Source organism: Pseudonaja textilis, chromosome 1, assembly GCF_049901715.1.
Source record: "Pseudonaja textilis isolate UNSWEBS1 chromosome 1, rPseTex1.2, whole genome shotgun sequence".
NCBI lineage: Eukaryota > Metazoa > Chordata > Lepidosauria > Squamata > Elapidae > Pseudonaja > Pseudonaja textilis.
This window is the reverse complement of record NC_141990.1, coordinates 148,717,107-148,744,146: the sequence shown is the minus strand read 5'-3', so window position 1 is coordinate 148,744,146 and position 27,040 is coordinate 148,717,107. Positions and strand designations below refer to the sequence as shown.

At 42.0% G+C, this 27,040-nt stretch overlaps 1 protein-coding gene across 2 annotated transcripts in view; it reads left to right on the top strand.

Moving 5' to 3' along the window:
* ESF1 (ESF1 nucleolar pre-rRNA processing protein) overlaps positions 1-13,123 on the top strand; it is a 40,479-nt gene extending 27,356 nt beyond the window's left edge. For both annotated transcript variants that reach the window (XM_087919274.1, XM_026712820.2), the window contains exons 11-14: positions 2,873-2,966; positions 7,510-7,571; positions 10,360-10,503; positions 12,543-13,123. In XM_087919274.1, coding sequence (XP_087775400.1) covers positions 2,873-2,966; positions 7,510-7,571; positions 10,360-10,503; positions 12,543-12,830 — 588 coding nt within the window. In that variant the 3' untranslated portion in view covers positions 12,831-13,123. The remainder of the gene's footprint in view (positions 1-2,872; positions 2,967-7,509; positions 7,572-10,359; positions 10,504-12,542) is intronic.
* The last annotated feature ends 13,917 nt before the right edge of the window (positions 13,124-27,040 follow it).

Genomic DNA, 27,040 nt, shown 5'->3' with positions numbered 1-27,040 from the left:
TGTAAATTTCTTAAAGGTAAATGGGGTTTCATCTGCCAAGTGTATTTTTGTTGTTGTTAAAGTTTGATTTTATTTATCTTTGGTGAGAGTGATCTGTATCCCAGAGGAGGGCTATGAAACACCTGGTCTCACACCTTTATGCTACATAAACTCACACATACCCCTGCTTCATTTTTACATTTTATTAGTCTGTATCTCATAGATACACCAGATGAAGGGTTTTGTAGAAGACAGGTAGTAAGAGCAGGACCTATCAAGCTGTTAAGCAATGAAGATTCAGAGTGCTTCTATGACCTCTAACCTTCCATTCTATACACAGATTCATGCTGCTATATGTTTTTAAGAGCTATTTATTGACTTCTTCAATAAATATGAATAACCTGTTTTTCCTCCAGTGACGCTCTAGACCTTGTAAATGGGTCTATCATTTTATCTTCATAACATCACTGAGAGTCACTAAACTAAGAAATGGTGACTTGCTTGCAGTCATTTAGTAAACATTAAGTCAAATGTTTCTTTAATCCAAACTTGTGCTATAATCATTACATTCCCCCACACGATCGTGTTGTGATTATCTCCACATAATCTCAAAATTTACTCAGCGTTTCTAAATGCCTTTTTAGGAAGCATTTTCCTGTCTTTCCCATCCTTCTTCAAGTCACCTGTAGTTGAAATGATTCCTAGCTTTAGAAAACATTTCCACCTTTTTCATTCCATTCCATGGAATATTCATTCTGAGAAGGAGCTGTGATATGTTATGAATAAATGGTAGCTTAGTCTGAGAAAGACAGAAAATATTCCTACAAATATCCTGATGTCTAGTTTACCACAGTTTATTTTCACTAAAAAAATAGGGAATGAGTTTGATTATTGTACATTCTCCTACCATTCTTGATGAGAGAGTTTAAGAGACATCAAACTGTAGGACAAAACAAGAATCCAATAATTCTTGTCCTCATAAACAGAGCCTCTTAAGCAAGGTGCTTGTTCTTGATTGATTTCTATGTGAATTCATAGCATGCCATAAGTTCTGTTCCCAACTCTGCAAACATCCTACAAGCTGATCTGGTCCCCAGATTTCATACTGGTTCATCAAAATGGCATGAAGACCAACTTATTTTATTGCATGAAGTCAAGTGACACTTAGTTTAATAGTTAATAAAGATAGACAATGTGATTCCCTTCTGACGTTTTGATGTGTGAACTCCCGTGTGGCCAGTTGTAACGTATTGTAGCGCTACGATATTTGCAAGGCATTTAATTCTTTACCCATCGATTCAAACAAGACTAAAGAGATCCAGATTGTATTTTATGCAGATGTAAAATTTATTGCACTGTGTTCAGCTGCCTCAAACTTGTCTTACTGAATTGCTGTGAACATTGAACAAGGCAAAGAAGGCAAAGAATTTAAAAATAATAAAAACACAAGTGTCCCTGCATAATATCTTGGTATGTTTCAGAACTTCAGGATTATTAGGAACATTAGGAAATTAAATACACAAATTTGGCCTTTGCAAATTTCTGATCCTTGAAAATTACTGAGTTACCAACATTTCTAATAGAAATAAATGAAGTGGATTACACATTCTCCACTAACAAAAATTATTGTATTCATTTTTGGGGGGGCATTGCTTCATAGAATAGAATAAAATTCTTTATTGGCCAAGTGTGATTGGACACACAAGGAATTTGTCTTGGTGCATATGCTCTCAGTGTACATAAAAGAAAAGATACATTCGTCAAGAGTCAAGAATTGTGAAGTACAACACTTAATAATAGTCATAGGGTACAATAAACAATCAAATCATACTAGGAAACAGTCGGTATAAATTGTAAGGATACAAACAACAAAGTAACAGTCATACAGTCACAAATTGGAGGAGATGGGCAATAAGGAGTGATAAGATTAATAGTAATGCAGACTTTGTAAATAGTTGGATGGTGTTGAGGGAATTATTTGTTTAGCAGAGTGATGGCATTTGGGGAAAAACTGTCCTTGTGTCTAGTTCTGGTGTGCAGTGCTCTATAGCATCGTTTTGAGGGTAGGAGTTGAAACAGTTTATGTCCGGGATGTGCGTGGTCTGTAAATATTTTCACAGTCTCTTTTTGACTCATGTAGTATACAGGTCCTCAACGGGAGGCAGGTTGGTAGTAATTGTTTTTTCTGCAGTTCTAATTACTCTCTGGAGTCTGTGTCTGTCTTCATATATACATAAGCACTTGGATCGCAAGTGTTTGAATTTTGTTCAGTTTTCTATAAGGCAATCATTTTGTGCTAGCAATTCAATTTTTATCATACACTAGCTGACAACCCAGCATCGCCCAAGTATTTATTTATACCAAACCTGTATTAGACAGGAAAATCCTGTAGTTGGGACTCACGCTGTTGTACTGTCTCTCGCGCAGCATCGTAAGTCTTCTATTCCTCTCCTTGGGAGTTTCTTGTCTACACTTGTATTTCGTTTTTTTGATTGCACTTGGCCAATCGCCTGACGTTTCCTTGGAAGGCTGAGAGGGAGCCCTTTGTGGAACACTGGAGTGCTGTGAAGTCATTTCCATGACAAGTCCACTGTGCTATGCAGTAGAAGCCATTTTAAGGCACACACAACCTCCGTATAAATAATAATAATAATAGTAATTACACACACACACACATATATAAAGCATTTCTTAAACTGTCCTTAGAAAGTCTACATAGATGCCTATAGTCCTTGGTTGTCTTAGTCTCAGCAAAACAATTGTTTGAAATCACCATCTTCCTCAATGAAGGGTTTGTGCTTCTTGAAACTTGTTTTAAATAACTTTATGCTTGATATATTTAATCATATTGCTAGTATTTAATACTGAAAATACATTTTGTATTTTGTTTCAGGCTGCTGCTGTTACGGAAACGCTGACTGAAGATGAATACCCATCTGATGTTGATTTGAATGATCCATATTTTGCTGAGGAACTTGGGAGACCAGGTTAGATGTCAGTTTTGCTATCCTATATTGTTAAAGATGACACAATACATGTCAAATGTTTTATCCAAGAAGCTCTGACAAATGGGGTCACTCGGTGCTCCTTTGACAGCTTTGTACTTGTTATTATATATGTTAAGAAACTTTTTAAAAAAACATTTTTTTTTTGCAGTGAATGCAGAAATAACATATTTTTCTAATTTTGTCTGTTGCTACTGTTGCCATTTGAAACTGCTGGAGAGGGATGAAATTAGTAAATCATATCAAATCAGGATAGAAAAAAATTACAAGTGAAATATGATTATATTCCAAAAATGCTTTATAGTGCAGTGATAGAGCAAATTCGGCACTTAACTGCAAAAAGATGCTCAAACTCTGTGGATGAAACTGTTAATAGAATTTATAACGTGGAAGCCAGTGGGGTTCCTTAATTTTCAGAGATGATAGCCTTGCATTTTGTATTCTGGAAGCTGCTTCGACCAACTCCTGATTTCAAAAGTAATTTGCCTTGTCAGGAAATTGCTTCTATATAAAGTAATGGCAAGACAAGTACATTCCAGAAATTGTGCAGCCCTCTAAATTGTGCTTTTAATGTTTTTAATTATTGAAACCTCTCCATTAAGCAGTGTAGGTAGATTTTGTGTTTGTTTGCTTGCTTATTGGTAGCCTCAAAGGCATGATGGTTAGGATACAGCAGAAGGGGAATAGATGTGTGCATGCAAGTGTTTGTGCACATGCAAGTGTGTGTGTGTGTGTGTGTGTGTGTGTCTATGTATCAACAACAGAAATCTAACAGCTTTAACAAATAATCAGAGTTGGAAGGGACCTTGTAGGTCATCTAGTCCAACCCCCCGCCCAAGCGGGAGACCCTACACCATTTCTGACAAATGGCAGTCCAACCTCTCTTCTTGAAAGTCTCAAGTGATGGCGCTCCCACAACCTCCGAGGGCAAGCTGTTCCATTGGTGGATTGTTTTCACTGTCAGAAAGTTTCTCCTTATTTCCAGGTTGAATCTCTCCTTGTTCATTTTCCATCCATTATTCCTTGTCTGGCCTACAGGCGCTTAGGAAAATAGCTTGACCCCCTTCCCCCCTGTGGCAGCCCCTCAAATATTGGGAGACTGCTATCATGTCTTCCCTGGTTCATCGTATGTTTTAGCCTCCAGTCCCCTAATCATCCCGGTTGCTCTTCTCTGTACTTTTTCTAGAGTCTCAACATCTTTTTTATAATGTGGTGAACAAAACTGGGTGCAGTACTCTAGCTGTGGTCTTACTAAGGCTTTATAGAGTGGTATTAGTACTTCCCTTGATCTTGATTGTATCCCTCTGTTAATACAACTTAGGATTGCACTAGCTTTTTTGGCTGCTGCTGCACACTGCTGGCTCATATTTAGCTGGTTTCCACTAAGACTCCAAGATCCCTCTCACAGTTACTGCTATTGAGCCTGGTTTCACCCAGTCTATATGTGTACTTTTGGTTTTTCTTGCCTAAGTGTAGGCATTGAAATTTCATTTTGTTAGATATGGCCCAGTGTTTTAGTCTGTCAAGATCCATCTGGATCTTGAGCCTATCTTCTTGGGTGTTAGCTATTCCTGCCAGCTTAGTATCATCTGCAAATTTGGTAAGTTCCCCTTCTATTCCTTCATTTAAGTCGCTAATGAAGATATTGAAGAGTACTGGGCCTAAGATGGAACCTTGTAGCACCCCACTGCTTACTTCCCTCAATGTAGTAGACTTAGACCCATTAAGGACTACTCGTTGAGTATGATTTGTCAGCCAGTTGCGAGTCCATCTAGGTGGTGCTATCTATTCCACTTTTTTCTAGCTTACTAAGAAGTAGGTTGTGGTCTACTTTGTTAAATGCCTTGCTGGAATCTAAATATATTATATCCACAGTATTTTGCGGGTCTACTAATTTAGTCACTGTGTTGAAGAATGAAATAAGATTGGTTTGGCATGATCTGTTTTTAACAAACCTGTGTTGACTGCTCGTTATTACTTTACTTGTTTCTAGATGTTGGCAGATCTGTTTTTTTATTATCTTTTCCAGTATCTTCCCAAGTATTGATGTTTGGCTGATTGGTCTATAGTTTCCTGGGTCTGGTTTTTTTCCCTTTTTTGAAGAGGGGAACCACATCAGCTCTTTTCCAGTCCTCTGGTAGTTCCCCGGTGCTCCTGGATTTTTGGAAGATCTGGTGCAGTGGTTCTGAGATGACCTTTGCCAGCTCCTTTAAAACTCTGGGATGTAATCCATCAGGCCCCGGTGATTTGTTTTCATTAAGATCAGATAGGTGTTCTCTTACTATTTTTTTGCTTATTTTAATTTTTATTTCTGGTCTTTCTTTTACAGTTATGTTTTTGGTAGGTTGAGCTATAGTTTCTTTTTGCGTGAAGACGGATGCAAAGAATGAGTTAAGCAGTTCTGCTTTCTCTCTGTTGCCTGTTACTTCCTTGCCATCTTTTCTCTCTTTAGTGGACCGACTGTTTCCTTGATTTTTTTTCTTGTTATTTATATGTTGGAAGAAACTTTTTTTATTATCTTTGACTTTTGTTGCAAGTCTTTGTTCGTTCTGAGCCTTTGCTATCCTGACTTCGTCTTTGCAGATTCTGGCTATCTGCTGATATTCTGCCTTAGTTGTATGTCCTTTCCATTTTTTGTACTTGTCCTTTTTTTCTTTCAATTTGCCAGAGAGATCTTTGTGCAGCCATGCTGGTTTCTTCTTGGATTTCTTGTTTTTCTTTCTCAGTGGTATTGTGCTGGTTTGGGCTTCTATGATCATACTTTTTAGAGTTTCCCAAGATTCTTGAGTTGTTTTCCCCTTTAGGATTTTCATCCATGGAATCTTTCCCAAGTTCTCTCTGTGTTTATTGAAATCAGCTCTTTTAAAATCCAAGACTCTGGTGTCATTATGTTCTGTTGCTTGTGTTTGTGTTTTGTTCAATTCTAGTATGACATGGTCACTCTCACCCAAGGTTCCTGCAGTTTCAACTCCCTCTATCACTTCTTCTCTGTTTGTAAGAATTAAGTCCAGTATGGCTGTCCCTCTAGTTTCACCCTCTACCTTTTGGACAACAAAGTTGTCAGCTAGGTTGGTTAGGAACTTATTTGATTTCTCACTTGGTGCAGAATTAGTTTTCCAATTGATATCAGGATAATTGAAGTCTCCCATTACTATTGTTGTGTGTTTCCTGCATATGTTTGTTAGTTGGCCGGCAAAAAGGACATCTATATTTTCTGCTTGATTAGGTGGCCTATAATATACACCTATGGCCATGTCATTCTTTTTTTCTTTTATATTGACCCATATGCATTCTAGGAGGTTTTCATCTTTGGTTTCATGCATTTCTGTAGCAATATAGTGGTCCTTTACATACAGTGCAGCTCCACCTTCTCTTTTATGGGGTCTGGTTTTTCTGAATAGTTTGTATCCTTCTACCAGTATCTAATATAGCTACTATTCAATTAAACTAATCTAAAAGTGAAATTCCTAGTGGAACAACACTAATTTGACTGGTTTTAGAAACGTCTTTAGAGTAGGAGCTTTCCATACCTGCAAAGAAATAATCCTCCATGAAAATGAGGTTACCACTGAGAAGGTTTCTCTTCTGGCCCACATCTGGTGAAAGAGAAGTACCTGCAACAGAGCCTTTTTAAATAACTAAACTAGATGAGGCAGATTTGGTTTTTTGAAGCTCTGGCTTTATGTATACCGGTGTATACAAGGTGTGTACCTCAAAGGCCTTTCAAAGTGATAAAAGTGGTGTCTTGAATTGGGACTATGGGCAACCAATGATTTCAGAACAAACAGGCTTATAAACCAGAGCTTACAGAAATGAATGAAAGAAATGAGGAATGAAAGGAGTCGGATTGTTTTGTAGAGTTAATATATTCATCTTTCTAGCATACCAAAAACAAAAAAAATCTGCAAGATGAATTTATTATTTTTTAGCCTTGGAAACCAAGTCTCTCTATATTGGTAGACACACAGCATTGCGGTTTGCTTTTTTCAAAAGGTTTTCATATAGCTTTGATACAGGAACAAGCGTCTTGAATAAATTACTTACAGATATTTCCTATGTGCTTGCCAAGGGAGAAAGAAAGAAAAAAACAGCTTTTACATAATGTTTACTGCATATGATGTTGCATTTGCTTATTTTACTTCATGAAACATTGTTTGAGATTTTTTTCCCTTATGTCTACCATGTATCCCCCCACCCCTTCTTTTTCTTTCTCTCTTTTCAAAAGATTTTGCACCATTGTGAGATCTGTATTTGTAGCCCCTAAGAATCTCAGAAATAAAGAAAAAAGTGCTATTGGGGTAAATGTTACCCATTTAAAATACTTCAGGCTACTCTTTATAGCAGGAGTCCTTTGTTTTGAGGAAAATAATCTCTGACTAAATCTTTTCCCCCATGAAGGTGATTCATGTCTTATTTTCCACAGATAAATTCTATTATGTTTTTAAAGCCTGATATTTCAGAAGGTTTTCTATTGGAGACTATTATTTATGTGTGTTTTAATACTTTTTAATTAATTTCTGGTTAGGTTTGAATAAAACATTAAAGAAAGGAAAAATTGTTGAAGAAGAAGATGCTGAAAAGCAGAAGGTAGGAGTCACTTTAAAAAATACTAACGTTAGATATAGGAATGAATACTTTTAATAATACTTGTGCTGTCTGGGATAAACAGAACTTGCCTTTTGTTCATAAGATTCCATTACCTCAAATATGAAGACAAACAATTATATCAAGGGTCTTCAAACTTGGCAAGTGTAAGACTTGTGGACTTCGACTCCCAGAATTCCTGAGCTAACATGACTGGAGGAGGAATTCTGGAAGTTGAAGTCCACAAATCTTAAAGCTGTCAAGTTTGAAGACCCCCCTGAATTACATCCTTAAGGCTGAAAATAGATGTGAGACAATCTACACCAGGGCTGTCAAACTCCCAGCCCGATGCATCAAATGCTGGCCACACCCACTCCCGGTTTAGTGAAGGGGGGGAAGTCACGTGACACTGCCGTGATGATGTTAGTTTGACACCCCTGATCTACACTCTTTGAGACACACAATCACTTTCAGGAATTAATTAAGAATCCTTTTATTATTGCTTTTTTTTAAAAAAAGACACATCCTTGCCCCAGCTTAGAAATGTGTCTCATGTAGGTCTTTCCAGTAGCAACAAGACCGGTACAAACATTGGCTTCAGCAGTGCTATAGGATTAGCTGTTTTTTTTCTTTTCGATGAAGCCTTTCTTTTGGAGAATGGCAGTGATGAGGAAAGCTGAGCAAGCAAGCCTAAAGAACATCAGGGTCCAAACACAATGTGTTTTCATTTTCACTCTTGCCCTTTTGGTCCATAAGCCGAGGAAGGATCAAATGAAAAGGGATGGTTAGGAAGAGGAGCTGTTTAAAATCTCCTAAGAGAAAATGGGGGGCACTTCTCTCTTTCTTGTTATCCAGATCCATGTCTAAACAGTAGGAGAGAGAAGCAGATGTCAACAAATGCCGCCCCACTCCCTTTTTCTAAAACCAAACTCTTTTTACTGCAAATGCACTTTGAGAAAATCAGTATGTAAACCATTTACATTTACAACCATTTACATCAGTATGTAAACCATCAGTATGTAAACCACAGTTCATATTACTTTGCCAATGCATTTATTAATTTATGCATGTGGCTACTTGGCTTTGCATTGCTGTCATTAATGATGAGCTGCAAGTCATCTTCAGATGGTTAATATACGTTAATATCACCCAATGTGCTAAAACAAAAAGTAGCTTATGTTGCATGAAATCAGAATGACCCCTAACTAAAATGACTAATAATGAAAGTTAGTGGTTGGGAAAACCTAATACAAAAATGGAATTTATTTCTTATTCCTTAAAAAAGACATGAGATGGAAGTTCCATTGGAAGAATGAATTCACTTTGTGAAATGATTCTCCTGTATTAGTCAGTGTAGCAATATTTGTTGACAATAAATCATAGGATGATTTTTCTCAGAAACTTAGCTTTCTTCCTCTCATTTCTGAAATGTATGTACTTGCAAGATATTCCAGGAATTTGCCATCTAGTCTGAATCAGTTTAAACACCACCACCATCCCTGTGAAAGGCAATGGAAAATGTTTCCTCAGGGACATTCCACATTATGTCATGATATTGCATATGTTTGGAACAATACACGGCAGCTTTGAAATGTCTGTTACTTGTGATCATGTTTAAGCAGTTGCCAGATGTTGACTGTCATGTTAAGGTACTGGTGAAGTCTGAATAGAGCTTGATTTCTACTGATTTGAGGAAAAACTCCATATTGTATTTCTGAAGCACTGTGGAAATACTTTGCTGTAGTGTTTTTCCAGAGCGTTTTTTTCCCAGTGAAGCTTCAATCCTAATGTTTCCTGGTGACCTTCCATTTAAACAATAATAAAACCTTGATTAATTGTTTAGAACCAGCCAGGATTTGCTAAATTCTCTTAATATGCCAATTAGATTATAATAGCGGGACATGCATTGTTGTCTTTTTTGTAATACTTCAAAAAGGTGATTATCTGAAACTCAAACATTATGACTTGGGAATATTTTGAACATATCTAATAAGCTATCTAATTTAGATCTACCATGTGTAAGTGCAAATGCTTAATTTGTAGATATATAGATGTGCCAAAAAGTATGTAATTTTCAAATTCCTAAAAAGATTAACTGCTTGTTTTTACTATTAATTCGTAGAAAATAATAAGATCTTGCTTACTGACTGACAGAAGGATGTTAGCATGTAGAAAAATAGATGGTTGCAATTGCTAGAATCCCCTTAGTATGAGTGTTGCCAAGAATTATTCTACATCTCTAGCAAATATTTGGGTTGGGAATGGCTTCTTCAGAACAGGAGGTTATACCCCCTGGTGCAACTAAAATGTTGTGTTCATATGAGTGCAAGGACCCACAGTCCACTTGCATGCTTTCAACGCCATGTTGGAATCTGTATATCTGGAGAACATGACACCAAGTATTAAACTTCAAGCAGTCTTTGAATATGTTGTTAAGAGATTCTTAGTGTGATTGACATTTGAGTTAGACTTTGCCTGGAAGTTTAAGACATGACATGTTACATTTTTCAAAAGAAAGACGGGTTAAGGCATCACCAATAAATAACAGAGATTAGAATTCTCAATCTAGTCTTATTGCAGTGAGGGTAATGCTATTAATTGCTTTTTCTTTCCTTTTTATAATAAAGCGCTCCTATCCTTGCTTATAAAAATGTTTTGGAAATAGATCAGCTATTATGGTTGTCCCAATCCTGCATTAGCAACACAGTCTTTGACTGAGAGATAGAAACATCTGGAATCTGTATTACTTGAAATGGATACAAACAGGGCCTTTCTGTTCTGATTGTAACAGGCTGAATTGGCTTTGTTGATGATGGATGAGGAGGAGGAAAGGAGTCACTTCAATTATGACAAAATTGTAGAACAGCAGAACCTGAGCAAAAGGAAAAAGAAACTGCTAATGAAGAAGGAGGAACTGGTGACAGATGACTTCCAGGTAACACAATGGGCTTCCCTCTTTTGAAATGTAGTAAACACACTGATCATTTTGGATTAATACAGACTAATAACCACAGCTATTAACATGGAAATATATTTTACTATTATCATTCCCATTATTTTGATAAATTACCCCATATCACTTAAGCCCCAAGTAATATTTTACTCCTGAAATCTTATTTGGGCATAATAGGAAGGAAAGGTACACATTTCTCCTTGCCTTTTCATAAATATATAGAATGGAGGAAAGAAGGAGGCTAAAGATAATGATGATGTAGCCACCCTTTTTCTACTCAAAGTAGTGAACATACCTAATACTTCTTCGTCCATCTACTTTCACCACCACCATTCTTTGAACTGGACCAAAAGTCATCCACCTGGCTTCCAGGCCTAGGGGAAGCCTAGATCTCACAGTCTCCTGGTTTCCAGGCCTATCCTAAACTAAGTGGTTTCTTTGCCACTACATTAAACTGGTTCCGTACAACAGCATATAAACCATTTATCTAAGCTTTGCAGTTCATGTGAAAGGTAGTTCAGTAACAGGCCTAGTAAAAAGGAACTCCACCACTTTTAATTGGTAACACACAAATTTGTAATTATGAAGAACAAATCCAAGTTTGAAATTTCTCTCCACTTTTATTCTTGTTCTCATCCACTTTGATTCTGTCAATCTAAATATATAACCACAGAAATATTGACGTGCAAAATTTGTTTGTTTTATGTCTAAATCCCTTTTCCTTCTGATGATACCTTATTCTATAGTACCAATCTTTCTCATTCAAGAAAGAATTTCCTCTTGAAGAATAATTTTTATTACCCATTTGAGGTTATCTCACATAAGTAGTTTCCAAGAATATTTCATGGACAATAAAGCTGTTGATTTATACATGTCATCTGTGGTTCAGGTCTCCACACTGTTTCCATCTTAGCAAAAGTATTATGTTTTTACATAAAAAAGTATAGAAATTGAAGCATTCAAAAAATTATAGAAATTGAAGCATACATCATAATTCTTTTGCATAAGAATTCTATTGCCAGTGTACACTTGTATTTTAGGAAGGTGTTTAATGCAGTTATGAATGACTCTGCTGGTATGCAAAAAAAAAAGAGGAATAGGGATTGTATATAGAATGAATTCCAAAGTTTATAGAACGTGGCTTCTCTGCCGTTTCTTGGGCCATTTCAGATCAGCTCTTGGTTTATGAAATAGGGGAATACATATTGATTGAAAAAGTTGTTCTTCATATGTTTTCAGGAGAACAGCATGGGCTTGATTTCTATATTGTTCTTATGATTCTTGATTCTTAACGAATGTATCTTTTCTTTTATGTACACTGAGACCATTTGCACCAAGACAAATTCCTTGTGTGTCCAATCACACTTGGCCAATAAAGTATTCTGTTCTGTTCTATTCTATTCTGTTCTGTTCTGTTCTGTTCTGTTCTGTTCTGTTCTGTTCTGTTCTGTTCTGTTCTATTCTATATAAGAAGACTCAGAAGAAATAGTAAGAAGGTAAAAAGAATGCATAGGCAATCCTCAACTTATGACTGAATTGGGACTAGAATTTTGTCATAAGTCATAAAACAGACATAGATTGAGGCATCCATCTGAAGACCCAACTTTAATGATTGTTTTTACAGTGGTCATTAACTGAATCATGTGGCCATAAGTATGAAACCATAGATAATTTGCTGGAAACAGGCAAAACAAAAACAAAAAACTGCAGGCATGTAACCATGGGACGATGCAGCCAGTCATAAATGTGGGGTGGTTGCCAAGGGCCAAAATCCGGTCATGTGACTGCAGGGGATGAATTGTATTTTCATGTAGGGTAAGGCATATTTAGCATATTGTGAGGTATATGGTCTCTTTTCAGGTTCTCGGCCTATGTATTTAACATTCCTGAGAACTGCTCCCTCAGTCTGAAGGTTATTGTATGTCCTGTTAAGCTACGTCTGTCTTGCAGGTTATAGTTAAAATTTTCTCCTCCTTTTTTTTTTTTTCCAGCAAGTAATATTTCCTTTTTGCTGTTCCCAGGTAAATGTTGATGATGCCAGGTTTCAAGCCATGTATACTTCCCATTTGTTTAATTTGGATCCTTCCGATCCAAACTTTAAGAAAACAAAAGCAGTGCAAAAGATTTTAGAGGAAAAAGCTCGCCGAAGGCACCAGGGGTCAACTGAGGCAAAGGGGAAGCAGGACAATGTGGCAGAGGAGGAACCTGTTGCCACAAAAACTTTAGATCCTGCATTGTCGATGTTAATCAAATCCGTCAAGAATAAAACAGAACAGTTTCAAGCAAGAAAGAAACAGAAAGTTAAGTAAGTTGACTGAAGAGTTTGAAGATGAAGTGGATTTTCAAAGAAGATACAATTTATTTTATGTTAAAAAAACGATACTGGGTCTTTGGACCTTTCTTCACCTTTTCTTCCAATTCAAGTTCGATGCTTATAAAAATCTTGCCAGAGGAATTGCAAATGGAACTTATTTCGGCTATATTTAAAAATGAGATTGTTTTCGTTTCCACATAACATGATATGGACATGGTTCGTGAACATTTTTAAATGGGGAAAATATTTTGGATATTTGTAATCATAATAAAATGGATTAAATAGAAAGCATGTGACTTATTACTGTGACTAGCATTCAATAATAACTGCTTGAAGTTAGGTATTTTTTTCTTTTACATTCAATTCTCAAAATTTTTCAAAGATTTCTATCAAAGATTGTCATAGTTTTTTTTAATGTTACATTAGTTCCTCGATTAATACATAAAAATTGAAATTAAGAGTCTGATAAGCCATGTACATTACTGAATTGCTGTACAGTTCAGAGTTATAGCTAATCATTAATACACAAATTATTCCTTCAGAATACATTCTGTAATTTTACAGGATGTGGTAAATGGCTGACAATGCAAACAAGAATCAGTGTTTTCTCAGATTTAGATAATTCAGTATTTCCTTTCTGGGAGAATTGCTAGATGCATATATCTGCACTTGAAGACTTGAATGTCTTAACTGATTAATTGTTCCAATAGGACTGAATTTATAAAACAGGCTTGATTGCCAGTCAAAATAGTACAAGCAAAGCCATCCTCTATTTTTAAAATAAATTGGGAGCAGCTGCTGTATTCAAGTCTTTGTGGACCACGTTGATCTATGTACTGGTTGAAGTATTCTCTCTCATGCCAGAGGACACAACTTGGGAGTGCTCTTGTAAGGAGGGCATACTTACTTTTAAGCTGAACAAAACTAGGATTCTCTAGGAATTTTTTGCATGCGACATTTAATACAATTTGAACGCACAGAGAAGGATTCAACATCTTATCATTTGGAGCTGAGCTCAGTATGATATTCCATATGCCTTTAGCGGTCATACCAAATTTAAAAACAAGTGAGTTTAGGCAGACCCTACCTTTCATTTTAACTGCAGCACATGGAGGTGGAATGCTGGTTTCTTCTTTCCCCATCTCAACTGAAGCAGAAAATTCTCCCATGAGCTGTTCAGAGCATCCAGTAGTGGGAGGTGCTTCAGTCTCTGCATGTCTAGGCTGGACTTAATTTGTGGAACGCTCCTCCTCCTCCTCCACGGGACTCCTTCCCAGCCTTCCCCAGTTTTGGCTCAGCCTCATGAGGGATAGGCAGTGCCCGCCTGTGGCACAGGCTTTTTCCTACTCCCTTGGCACCCCCCCCCCCCCCCCCCCCCCCCCCCCCCCCCCCCCCCCCCCCCCCCCCCCCCCCCCCCCCCCCCCCCCCCCCCCCCCCCCCCCCCCCCCCCCCCCCCCCCCCCCCCCCCCCCCCCCCCCCCCCCCCCCCCCCCCCCCCCCCCCCCCCCCCCCCCCCCCCCCCCCCCCCCCCCCCCCCCCCCCCCCCCCCCCCCCCCCCCCCCCCCCCCCCCCCCCCCCCCCCCCCCCCCCCCCCCCCCCCCCCCCCCCCCCCCCCCCCCCCCCCCCCCCCCCCCCCCCCCCCCCCCCCCCCCCCCCCCCCCCCCCCCCCCCCCCCCCCCCCCCCCCCCCCCCCCCCCCCCCCCCCCCCCCCCCCCCCCCCCCCCCCCCCCCCCCCCCCCCCCCCCCCCCCCCCCCCCCCCCCCCCCCCCCCCCCCCCCCCCCCCCCCCCCCCCCCCCCCCCCCCCCCCCCCCCCCCCCCCCCCCCCCCCCCCCCCCCCCCCCCCCCCCCCCCCCCCCCCCCCCCCCCCCCCCCCCCCCCCCCCCCCCCCCCCCCCCCCCCCCCCCCCCCCCCCCCCCCCCCCCCCCCCCCCCCCCCCCCCCCCCCCCCCCCCCCCCCCCCCCCCCCCCCCCCCCCCCCCCCCCCCCCCCCCCCCCCCCCCCCCCCCCCCCCCCCCCCCCCCCCCCCCCCCCCCCCCCCCCCCCCCCCCCCCCCCCCCCCCCCCCCCCCCCCCCCCCCCCCCCCCCCCCCCCCCCCCCCCCCCCCCCCCCCCCCCCCCCCCCCCCCCCCCCCCCCCCCCCCCCCCCCCCCCCCCCCCCCCCCCCCCCCCCCCCCCCCCCCCCCCCCCCCCCCCCCCCCCCCCCCCCCCCCCCCCCCTCCCCCCCCCCCCCCCCCCCCCCCCCCCCCCCCCCCCCCCCCCCCCCCCCCGCCGCCCCCCCCCCCCCCCCCCCCCCCCCCCCCCCCCCCCCCCCCCCCCCCCCCCCCCCCCCCAACAGGACACCCCCGGACCACACCCCCCCCACCCCCCATTTCTCTTATCAGGTTTGGAGACAGTCAATTCGTCTTTCAGGCTCTCTCAACAAATTGCTTAACGATCTACCCACTCTGCCTTTTCCATCTGGCCATCGGTGATCGCTGTATTGGGAAACCCTGAAGCAGAGGGAGGCTTCAGCTTCGTTCTGCACCCCCTCAACCGCTAGCCCTGCCCTTGACATAGCGATAGCTGTGCCGTTTTAACAAACGCCGTGGTTTTGTTCCTCTCACAACGGAGTTGTATCACTGTTTTTTCCCCCAGAACACCACCTTGGAGTGAAGGGCTTAAATGCCTGGTTATTTTCACCCCTCCCAGCTGTTTAGTACTAAGGGAAAGCTGTCTGGAGCTAATCCCTTTTCACGGTGGGAGATTGCTGCTGGCATTCCAAGGGCCACAGGAGGAGGAGCAGGAAGACGAGACAGAAGAGGTAGAGCACATTGATCCAATGGAACAGATTGAATCGGGATCAATACATGACAGCGACCCGGCCCTTTTAGAAGCGGACACCTTAGGGGGATGTCTGAGGATGAGGGTCTTGTTCCTGACCAACCTGTATTTACTGGCTTATTCCGCCCACAAGTATTCAAATCACTATTGTTTAAGGCCAAAAACACTGCACACCTGGACAAGCCAGCCCCTTTTACCACTCCAACTCCTTCAGAAGAAGGACTAGAAGATCTAATTTTCAGCCAACCAGTAGTCGAAACAGATGTGATTCCAGTTCCTCACGTTTGCAAACCTGGTACAGAAACGGCTTCAGCAGTGTACCCTGCCCCCATGGGTTATGACAGGAAATACTTTAATTTGGCCCCTGATTTCTTAAAATTGTTGAATACTCCCCAGGTAGACGAACCTATTGTGGGGTTAGCTTCCTCGACCTCCATTCCCGGTGAAGCGCTGGAGACATTAAAGCTGGAGGAAAAATGGGCTGAGCTGGCCCTACACAGGGCCCATCAGTCTGATGTGTGGGCCATCAGAGCAGCCATGGCTGCTTCCTTCTTTACCCGTTCTTCTCTCAGATGGCTCCAGCTCTTAGGGGAACATGTCCCCAATTCCAACATTAGAGCACACCAAGACCATTGCAAAACTTACTGCAGCCACTGAATTCTCAGCTGACGCAATCTTTCATGCAGTTAAGTTTTCTGCCAGAGCCATTACTTCACATGTCACAGCGCAACGCTTAAGCACAAATGCAAGCTGGCTTCATCTCCTCTTGTGCGAGACAGACTGGCCCTTCCCTCGATCCGCTGCCTATTGAAACTTGAAACAAAAAGAAAATTCTACCTTCCCTTTTTCGGAAGTCAGATCCTAGAAACCTTCAGTCCTTTCGGCCCTCTTATCAGGGACCATTCTCAACCAGATACCAGAGACCCCCATCTTTCCAACCAGGGCAGCAGCCAGAGAGGTCTGACTTCAGGGATAGGAACCGAAGGGGTGGGCAGTCCAAGAGATCCTCTCAAGGAGCAGGAAATAGACCTTTCTGGTGTCCAAGATAACTCCATGGACCCAACTCCCATTGGTGGCCACCTTAAATTATTTGCGGACCAATGGGACTCCTCAACGTCTGATTCCTGGGTCAGAGACAAGGTCAGATTCGTCCTTGCGCTAGAGTTTCAATCCACTCCCCCAGACTTCTTTATGTCCAGCCCTCTTTCCAGAGAACTGGTTAAACAAAATCTTATGGAAACAGCTATCCAACACCTACTGGACATAAGAGCTATCCTACCAATAGCTATCGAACAATGAGGGCGAGGTTTCTATTCACATCTTTTTGTTATTCCCAAAAGTTGGGGGTGGGTGGGGTGGAGAGCAATTTTAGATTTGAAACGTCTTAACTGATTCTTAGTATATCGCAAGTTTAAAATGCACACCCTGCAATCCATCTTACTCAGCATCAGAAAAGGTGACGTCCTTATATCCATAGATCTGACGGAGGCGTACTTACATATTCCTATTCGGCCTTCCCACTATAAATTTCTACGATTCTGTTATAATAATCACCATTTCAAATATGTGGCTCTTCCTTTTGGATTAGCATCTGCCCCCAGGACCTTGACAAAGGTTCTCACAGCTCTTGCTGCCATCTCCGAGGTATACCTGTATGACTTACCTTGATGATATATTAATTTTGTCATCTTCCGTTCATCAAGCACTCAGAGATACTCAGACCACATTACAATCCCTACAACTACATGGGTTTCCAATCAATTGGGAAAAGAGTCAATTAACACTATCAACTCGATTAATCCATCAGGGGGCAACCATAGATATGGTGGAAGGCAAAGTTTTCCTCTCACCAGATAGACAAAACAGCATCCATCAATTAGTTAAGGAGATCAGAGTTCAAGAAAGGGTATCCCTAGCTGACCTATCAAAATTGTTAGGCAAGATGATTTCATGTATATCTATTATTCCTTGGGCTCACCTCCACACTAGATCCCTCCAGTGGTTCCTGCTCCCGTACCAGTGATCCAGCCAAAGCAACTCCAAATACAAGGTCAAGGTTCCATCAAAGGTCCTCAAATCTCTCCACTGGTGGACCAGACCAGTCATCAACAGAGGTTATCTCTTCAAAGAGCCCCACAGACTTACTATCACCACCGATGCCAGCCTATTTGGATGGGGAGCTCACTTTCAATCGCTCACAGCCCATGTCTGCTGGTCCTCCATAGAACAGTTGTGCAGCATAAACTGGCTGGAGCTTCGAGCAGTACACCTGGCTCTCCGCAGCTTCCTTCCACAGGTATGCAATCAACACATACTAATATTGACCAACAACGTAACAGCAAAAGCTCACATAAACAATCAGGGAGGCACACAGTCGAAACACCTCATGCGGGAAGTGAAGCGCTTGTATCGTTGGGTGGAGAGCAACCTACTTTCCACCAGAGCAGAGCACATTTCGGGACTGTCGAATACACAGGCAGACTGGCTAAGCAGGGCCATGATCGATCAATCAGAGTGGCACCTTCATCCGACCCTGTTTCAAGATGCGATCAGGACATTTGGACAGCCAGTGGTAGACCTGTTTGCTTCCCCCCTCAATGCTCAGCTCCCGATATTTTTTTCCAGGTACCCCTTGCAAGGAGCAGAGAGCTTCAATGCGCTCCGCTGCCATTGGCCCCCGAGACTTCTGTACGTATTCCCACCACTTCCACTGCTTCCCAAGGTCATTCAGAAGCTGCTAGATGAGAGGGCAGAGCTGCTTCTAGTAGCTCCTTACTGGCCCAGAAGGCCGTGGTTTGCTGACCTCTGCAGTCTATCCATATCAACACCATGGAGAATTATGCCAGACAGGGTCTTGCTAACCCAGGGACCCCTTCAACATCCGGACCCTCAATGGTTGTACCTGACCTTCTGGAGGTTGAGCAGAGTTATCTGAAGAGCGAAAAGTTTTCCAACAGAGTTATTGTCACCATCCAAGCCGCCAGACGCCCCTCAACAACTCGCATTTACAATGCCACATGGTCCAGTTTCTGCAAATGGTGTACCAAGTCTCAAATTGATCCCATCTCTCCATCTGTGGCTCAAATCCTAGAGTTCTTGCAAGAGGGGCTTGACAAGGGATTATCACCTAATACATTGAAAAGACAGGTGGCAGCCTTGGCGTCAGTTATCACTTGTGAAGGTCTACTATCTTTTTCTCATCATCCACGCATACGGAGTTTCCTTCGGGGAGCCACAAATTTATGCCCACCAGCGGTACACCGTTATCCCACCTGGGACCTTAACAAGGTCCTTGTTGCACTCACTAAGGGCCCTTTTGAACCCTTGAAATTGTCAAGTCTCCAATTTCTGACGATAAAGTAGTTTTCCTTGTAGTGATCACTTCCGCTTGTCATATTTTGGAACTTGCAGCTTTGTTGATCAGACAAGATCTTTATGCCTTCCATTCTGACCAGGTGGTCCTTCGTCCTTATCCTACATTTATACCCAAAATTAACTCAGCTTTTCACAGGGCACAAGAGCTGATACTTCCTAATTTTTGTCCCAGACCATCCCAAGGGTTGGAACTACAATGGCATCAACTTGATGTGAGGCGAGCATTGTGAATATATATTCATCGCACAGCGACTTTCAGAAAAACGGAAGCCTTATTTGTGTTGTTTCAGCCCAACACTCAGGGATGCAAGGTCTCATCTTCCACAATAGGCCGTTGGCTATGGGCCGCGATAGCGAAAACATATCAGACTCAATCACTACAGGTGTCCAGGGGTATAACAGCTCATTCAACAAGGAGCACCGCAACATTGGCAGCATGGGCTACACAGGCACCAATAACTGAAATTTGTCAAGCCGCAACCTGGGCCTCTCCATTGCCCTTCATTAGGTATTATAAAATAGATGTGTTTGTATCCACTGAGGCCTCCTTTGGTAGAAGAGTTCTGCAACGGGTCCACAGGGACCATGAGGGGATTCCAAGTCAGACGGAGTCCCTTCCTTAGGACAGGCCAAGCTTTGGTATGTCCCACTACTGGATGCTCTGAACAGCTCATGGGAGAAAGGGTGTTGGTACTTACCTGATACACCCGTTCTCTTTGAGCTGTGAAGAGCATCCAGCCCCACCCTTTTTCCGTCTGGTGGGGTGCTGTTTCAGCCAATGAATTGTTAGGGCATTGAGGACGAGGGTGTTTATTTCTCTCATCTTTGCCAAAACTTGTGAACGCTGGGAAGGAGTCCCGTGGAGGAATGTTCCACAAATTAAGCCCAGCCTAGACAAGCAGAGACTGAAGCACCTCCCACTACTGGATGCTCTTCACAGCTCAAAGAGAACAGGCGTGTCAGGTAAGTACCAAAGCCCTTTCTCTTCATTCATATATATATGTATGCATGTATGTATATATATATATATCAAGGATATATATATATATATATATATATATATATATATATATATATATGTGGATCTTTGGTTGTTCGGGTTTTCTCCCGTAAGATTCAAGTATCTAGGCAAGCGTTTCGATGAAGTCTCATTCATCATCTTCAGGCTTCTGTCTCCGGCTCTGTGCTTCTCAGAGTAATGGAGATTGCAACTGCTTCCTTCTTTTAACTGCCAGTGGGGGTGGGACTTGATTGGGTGGGGGCTTGGCTGTGTTCTGATTGGGTGGGGTTGTGTTCTCATTGGTAGGGGGTTTGGCTGTGTTCTGATTGGTTGGGGGGTTGGTCGTGTTCTGATTGGTTGGAGGCGTGTTCTGTTCAGGTGAGGGCTTGGTTGTGCTCAGGTTAGTCTTAGTTGCTGGGGGATTTGAGCTGGAGAGTTGTGATCTGGCTGTTTGGCTTCTAGTTCGTGGTCCTGCTGCATCTTCATAGTGGGTGTCGGTTTGCTTCATGTATGGCTCAGAGGGGTTTGAAGTGGGTAGTGATGTAGCTGCCCGCCCTCATGAACAGACGAATACCTAACATGAAGAAGGACACCGGACCCACACCCATAAGAGCCACACAAGATGCCACCACCACACTTCCATGTAGAAAACAGACTCCCACCCATTCAGAAAATGAGAAACGACCATGGACCAGAAGCTGCACTGCAGCTACATCACTACCCACTTCAAACCCCTCTGAGCCATACATGAAGCAAACCGACACCCACTATGAAGATGCAGCAGGACCACGAACTAGAAGCCAAACAGCCAGATCACAACTCTCCAGCTCAAATCCCCAGCAACTAAGACTAACCTGAGCACAACCAAGCCCCCACCTGAACAGAACACGCCTCCAACCAATCAGAACACGACCAACCCCCAACCAATCAGAACACAGCCAAACCCCTACCAATGAGAACACAACCCCACCCAATCAGAACACAGCCAAGCCCCACCCAATCAAGTCCCACCCCCACTGGCAGTTAAAAGAAGGAAGCAGTTGCAATCTCCATTACTCTGAGAAGCACAGAGCCGGAGACAGAAGCCTGAAGATGATGAATGAGACTTCATCGAAACGTTGCCTAGATACTTCGAATCTTACGGGAGAAAACCCGAACAACCAAAGATCCACATATAAATACCATGAGAACCTCAGAAAACATATATATATATATATATATATATATATATATATATATATATATATATATATATATATATATATATCCTTTCTCTCTCTCTCTCTCTCTCTCTCTCTCTCTCTCTCTCTATATATATATATATATATATATATATATATATATATATATATATATATATATATATATCAAGACAAATGACTATAATACAATTTGGTGTGAAATACATGCTTGAATCACACCTTTGACAGCACAGAGCTGACTGCTTGGAGATTTCATTCTAAAAGCATTGGCTTATGGAAACTCCAAGGGAAAATTTAATCATTTGGACTTGACATATGAGCATGCTGGAGGAACCACAGGTATTTGGTCTTGTCCAACCCAGGATTTACTTGGAACATTTTCATGGCAGAGTTTCTACCGTCTTCATTTGAGGAAATGCATAAAACACACATGGCTTACAATCTGTCTGCCGTAAAAAATGTTTGCATCTCCGTGAGCATTTAAACTTATTTTTTAGAGTCCTACTCTCTCACACTATTCATTTCCTCCCTGTCCTTCTCTATCAAAAACACAATCAACTAGTGTACAGTCACCAATGACAAAAGAATAATTGTAACAATGCAAATTGTCAAAAACCCGAAAAAAGTAATCTACAAAAGTAATATGTTGACTTAAAATAATCATTGCAGTGTGAAGGTCAGCCCTGTTAGAGCCAGAAATCTTTCTTGAAAGACAGCTTGGGTGAGAGCTGGGGAGGGGAGAGCTGGAAGCTGAAGTCATATATTCAAAGAATGCTCAGTTTAGGAGAGGCACACCTTGAGTTTAAGGATAACTCCAGACAATCCTTGTTTTTGCAATCTTTTATTTTTAATCTAATCTTCAGTTGAAGAGTTGTTAGGGGGATGATGACACTGAATTTATGAGTACTTTTGCAAAATGGCTGTCACTGACTTAACAAATAGATCAGCAGTGGGTTTCAATTTTTTTTTTTACTACCAGTTCTGTGGACGTGCCTTGGTGGGCGTGGTGTGGCTTGGTGGGTGTAACAGGGGAAGGATACTGTAAAATCTCCATTCCCTCCCCACCCCACTAACCTGCTTTCCAGCTCTGTCCAGCTCTTTTATTGCAGGGCAACAAAAGGAGACCCAGCCATCAGCTCGGACTCAGGAGGCAGAGAATAGATGGGGGCGGGGCCAGCCAGAGGTGGTATTTTCTAGTTCTCTGAACTACTCAAAATTTCCACTACTGGTTCTCCAGAACTGGTCAGAAGCTGCTGAATACCACCTCTGAAATAGATGCTAGAGATACATAGCTAATTATATTAAAGATTTAAATAGCATATTTGGATCTCTTGATGAGTTACTGATTTTAAGGAACATTTCAGCTGTACCTTTTATCACACAGCTTTTGCATAGTGCTTCCCACTACTTCCATGTGCCTTTGTCCCCGTTTGGAGTTATTGGGTATACTCCCAAACAAAGCACTAAGTTGCAACCAGAAATCATTTTCTAGAAACCTTTGGAGCCAATCTGAGGCCGAGAGGCAATCTTGGAAATAAATATAATGCTCCAAATTGAAGACTATACATCTGGAAGCTGACTGGCTGTTTTGCAATATCACAGCTTTCTAGTTCTTTCATTAACATGTTTGTTTTAATATAAAAAAAAAACACCTGGTGGTGCCAAGAGATATCAGTCAACCCTGAAGCAGACCACACCAAAACCATTTTGAGGCCTTAGAATCGTTTTTCACCAGCCTGTGCCAATATGATATATCCAATAAAACTGTTCTTTGAGGAATCTACCTGCTTTGGAGTTTAGTCTGCAATGGGTGTATTACTTGGAGCCCTGACATTATATCTACAGACATGTGGGAACCAATGGATAACCCATGAATCTAGTGTTTTATAAAGTCAGTGGATTTACATTGCTCTCATTTGTTGAGTGTTTATAAGAAACAGCTGTAAGGACTAGGAGCATCAAGAACTTTATACTATCTAATTAGACTGGTTTATAAATGATCTGTGTTCTTGAATCTCTGCTTCCTAACCCACGTTTGAGAAATGGTTTGGGTGAAGCTGGACAAAAACGTTTCTATCTGTAATCCTGACTATTACCACCACTAGATTTATTGTAGAGCTGATATCACTTCCTGACCTTCTAGGGCTTTTATATTCATTTGCAGGTAACATATAAGTAATATTTTGGGGGATATGTTGTCATCCTGATGAACTAGAAGACATATGAAGACTTTCTGGTCTAACATGCTGTCAGCATTCTGGAAAAACTTAACTCCGAACCAGACATATTTTCAAAGTTCCCTTTGATTAGAGTAGTAAACTGGCACATCTGGGAAATCCCGAATCTGAAAGTTCCGGGTTTCCCTCCAATAAGTAAAATTTTACAAATTCACTCCCTGTCCCCATCATTCCATCACATGCCCCAATCATCATCCATCCCAACTTGAGACGTCCCCTCTATTCCTCCTCAGCCAGGTGCAGGAACAACATGACTTCGACTCTAAAGAAGAATGCTATTATGTCTACTGCAGGTGAAACTCGAAAAATTAGAATATCGTGCAAAAGTTCATTGATTTCAGTAATGCAACAAAAGGTGAAACTAATATATGAGGTAGACTCATTACATGCAAAGCAAGATAGTTCAAGCCATGATTTATCATAACTGTGGTGATTATGGCTTACAGCTCATGAAAACCCCAAATCCATAATCTCAAAAAATTAGAATATTACATGCAATCAATAAACAAGGATTGTACATAGAACAATAGCGGACCTCTGAAATGTATAAGCATGCATATGTACTCAGTACTTGGTTTGGGCCCCTTTTGCAGCAATTACTGCCTCAATGAGGCGTGGCATGGAAGCTATCAGCCGGTGGCACTGCTGAGGTGTTATGGAAGACCAGGATGCTTCAATAGTGGCCTTCAGCTCTTCTGCATTGTTTGGTCTCATGTCTCCCATCTTTCTCTTGGCAATGCCCCATAGATTCTCTATGGGGTTCAGGTCAAGTGAGTTTGCTGGCCAAACAAGCACAGTAATCCCACAGTCATTGAACCAGGCTTTGGTGCTTTTGGCAGTGTGGGCAGGTGCCAAGTCCTGCTGGAAAATGAAGTCAGCATCCCCATAAAGCTCGTCTGCAGAAGGAAGCATGAAGTGCTCCAAAATCTGCTGGTAGACGGCTGCGTTGACCCTGGACTTAATGAAGCACAGTGGACCAACACCAGCAGATGACATGGACTTAATGAAGTACAGTGGTTCCCCAAATCCACACAGACGGTGGAAACTTCCACTGGACTTCAAGCATCTTGCAGTGTGTGCCTCTCCATTCTTTCTCCAGACTCTGGGTCCTTGCTTTCCAAACGAGATGCAAAAGTTGCTCTCATAAGAAAAGACGACTTTGGACCATTGAGCAACAGACCAGGTCTGTTTTTCTTTAGCCCAGGTAAGACACTTCTGACATTGTTTGTTGTTCAGGAGCGGCTTGACAACATTTGAAGCCCATGTCCACGATCCATCTGTGTGTGGTGGCTCTTGATGCACTGACTCCAGCCTCAGTCCACTTCTTGTGAAAGTCCCCAACACTTTTGAATGGCCTTTTCCTGACAATCCTCTCCAGGCTACAGCCATCCCTGCTGCTTGTGCACCTTTTTCTTCCACACTTTTCCCTTCCACATAACTTTCTATTAACGTGCTTTGATATAGCACTTTGGGAACATCCAACTTCTTTTGCAATTACCTTTTGAGGCTTTCCCTCCTTATGGAGGGTGTCAGTGATGGTTTTGTGCACAACTGTCAGGTCAGCAGTCTTTCCCATGATTGTGTTTCCTACTGAACCTGAGAGACCATTTAAAGGCTCAGGAATCCTTTGCAGGTGTTATGGCTTAATTAGCTGATGAGAGTGGGACACTTTGAGCCTAGAATATTGAACCTTTTCACAATATTCTAATTTTCTGAGATTGTGGATTTGGGGTTTTCATGAGCTGTAAGCCATAATCATCTCAATTATGACACATCACGGCTTGAACTATCTTGCTTTGCATGTAATGAGTCTATCTCACATATTAGTTTCACCTTTTAAGTTGCATTACTGAAATAAATGAACTTTTGCACGATATTCTAATTTTTTGAGTTTCACCTGTACATACACTCCATGCAATTCTCTCTTCTCATCTTCCCAGGCTCAAGAATGTGGCAGCGTGGAAGCTTCTGGTGCTTCTATGGCTTCCAAAGCTGACATAAATCCCACTTGAAAAAATCACACCCTAAAAATGCAATAAATAAAACACACCAAGGGGATTATAAGATGATTTGATCAATATGAATATGAATGGGCAATAAATTGTTAAGTCAAGTCTGGGCATTTTATGGCATGGACCATATTTGGCCCTTCAGCTATCCCTCTCCGGCCTGTAGTACAGTGGCAGCCCTCCACAGCAGTCCGTTTCTCATGTGATCCCATGAGAAAATTAATTGCCCAACCCAGTTCTATGTTAGTTCATTCATCACATCATAAATGGAACTTACACACTCGTTCCCTTTGAGGCATTAGAATAGCATCTTGCCGGTGTGTGGAGAAAGTGTTCTTATTTAAGCAAAAAATATTTCTACTTATTAAATTTGGAAAGAAAATAACCAAATCTCAACCCACAGTTTGCTTCAGTTGCTTTTTCGTTTTCCTTGCCCAGAGTGTAAGTATAGTTGAAATCAAGCAGGATGCAGAACATAAATGACAGTTGTCCAAATTGTCCTTTTTTTCCATTTTATTTAGTTAACCTGTCCCTCTGCTGCTAGAGAATCAATATGTGATGATGGCTTTAGGAATTCTGTGATAGATTTGATTCATTGGTTATTGTTTCATTTTGCAGAAAGAAAGACCCTTTGTGAAAGATTTTGGCACTAAATTCTATTTCTTACATTAAAAATGATAACATGTATTAAATAATAGAATGGGATCAGAAATGCATTGCAAATATAAGCAATCCCCCAGGCTCATATTTGCTTCGATGTTTAGTCTGGCAAACATTTGTTTATTCCATCAGAAATTTGGCTTAAAAAAAAAAAGGTAGCACACTGAATGTTGTCTAGGGAGAGACGTTTGAATGAATCGTGAAAAAATTATTACCTTTCTCTTGCACTTTCAGAAGTCAGGCTAAATGTCTCACCGTAATCTTTACAAAATATTACAAGATTACATATCTTTTCTTCACTATTTATTGCACGGAAATGCTTTTCACATTCTTTTTTTAAAAGAGAATTCACTTAGCTTATTACCTTGTTTACGTGAATAGCTATAAATGTTTGGCAGGATGGTGCTATATCACATTGTTGATACAATCACTTCTAACAGCATCACTACAATAGATACATGTGATTGCACTACATGTGAAAAGTAGACATTTCTAAGGAAATGTCAACAGCTGATGGGGATTTTAATTTGCAATCCAGGAAGCACTGAGTCTGGGACAGCTCAGAAGCTCATGGCTATCATGCCAACCATAGATCTGCCCCAAATAATTGAGGCCATGATTGAAACTGGAGGTCACACACTATACCTTGTGTCGGGACAGTTGCAATATGCTCTGAAGGTGAAGGACATCAACTTGAGCCCTTTGGAATGGTCGGGTCATGCTGTATCTCTTGAATCCTGGCTAAATAAACAAGGTTTTCTAGGTCTTGTCCCAACTCTGGGCGCTGTAAAAGTCAGCATGTATGTAGCAAGACTGAATGGCTGTTGATGTTTTGCTTGTCCGATGCTGGGAATCTTCCAATTTTAGTACTGAGCAGGGTAGCATTGCTTCACTCAGATTTGGA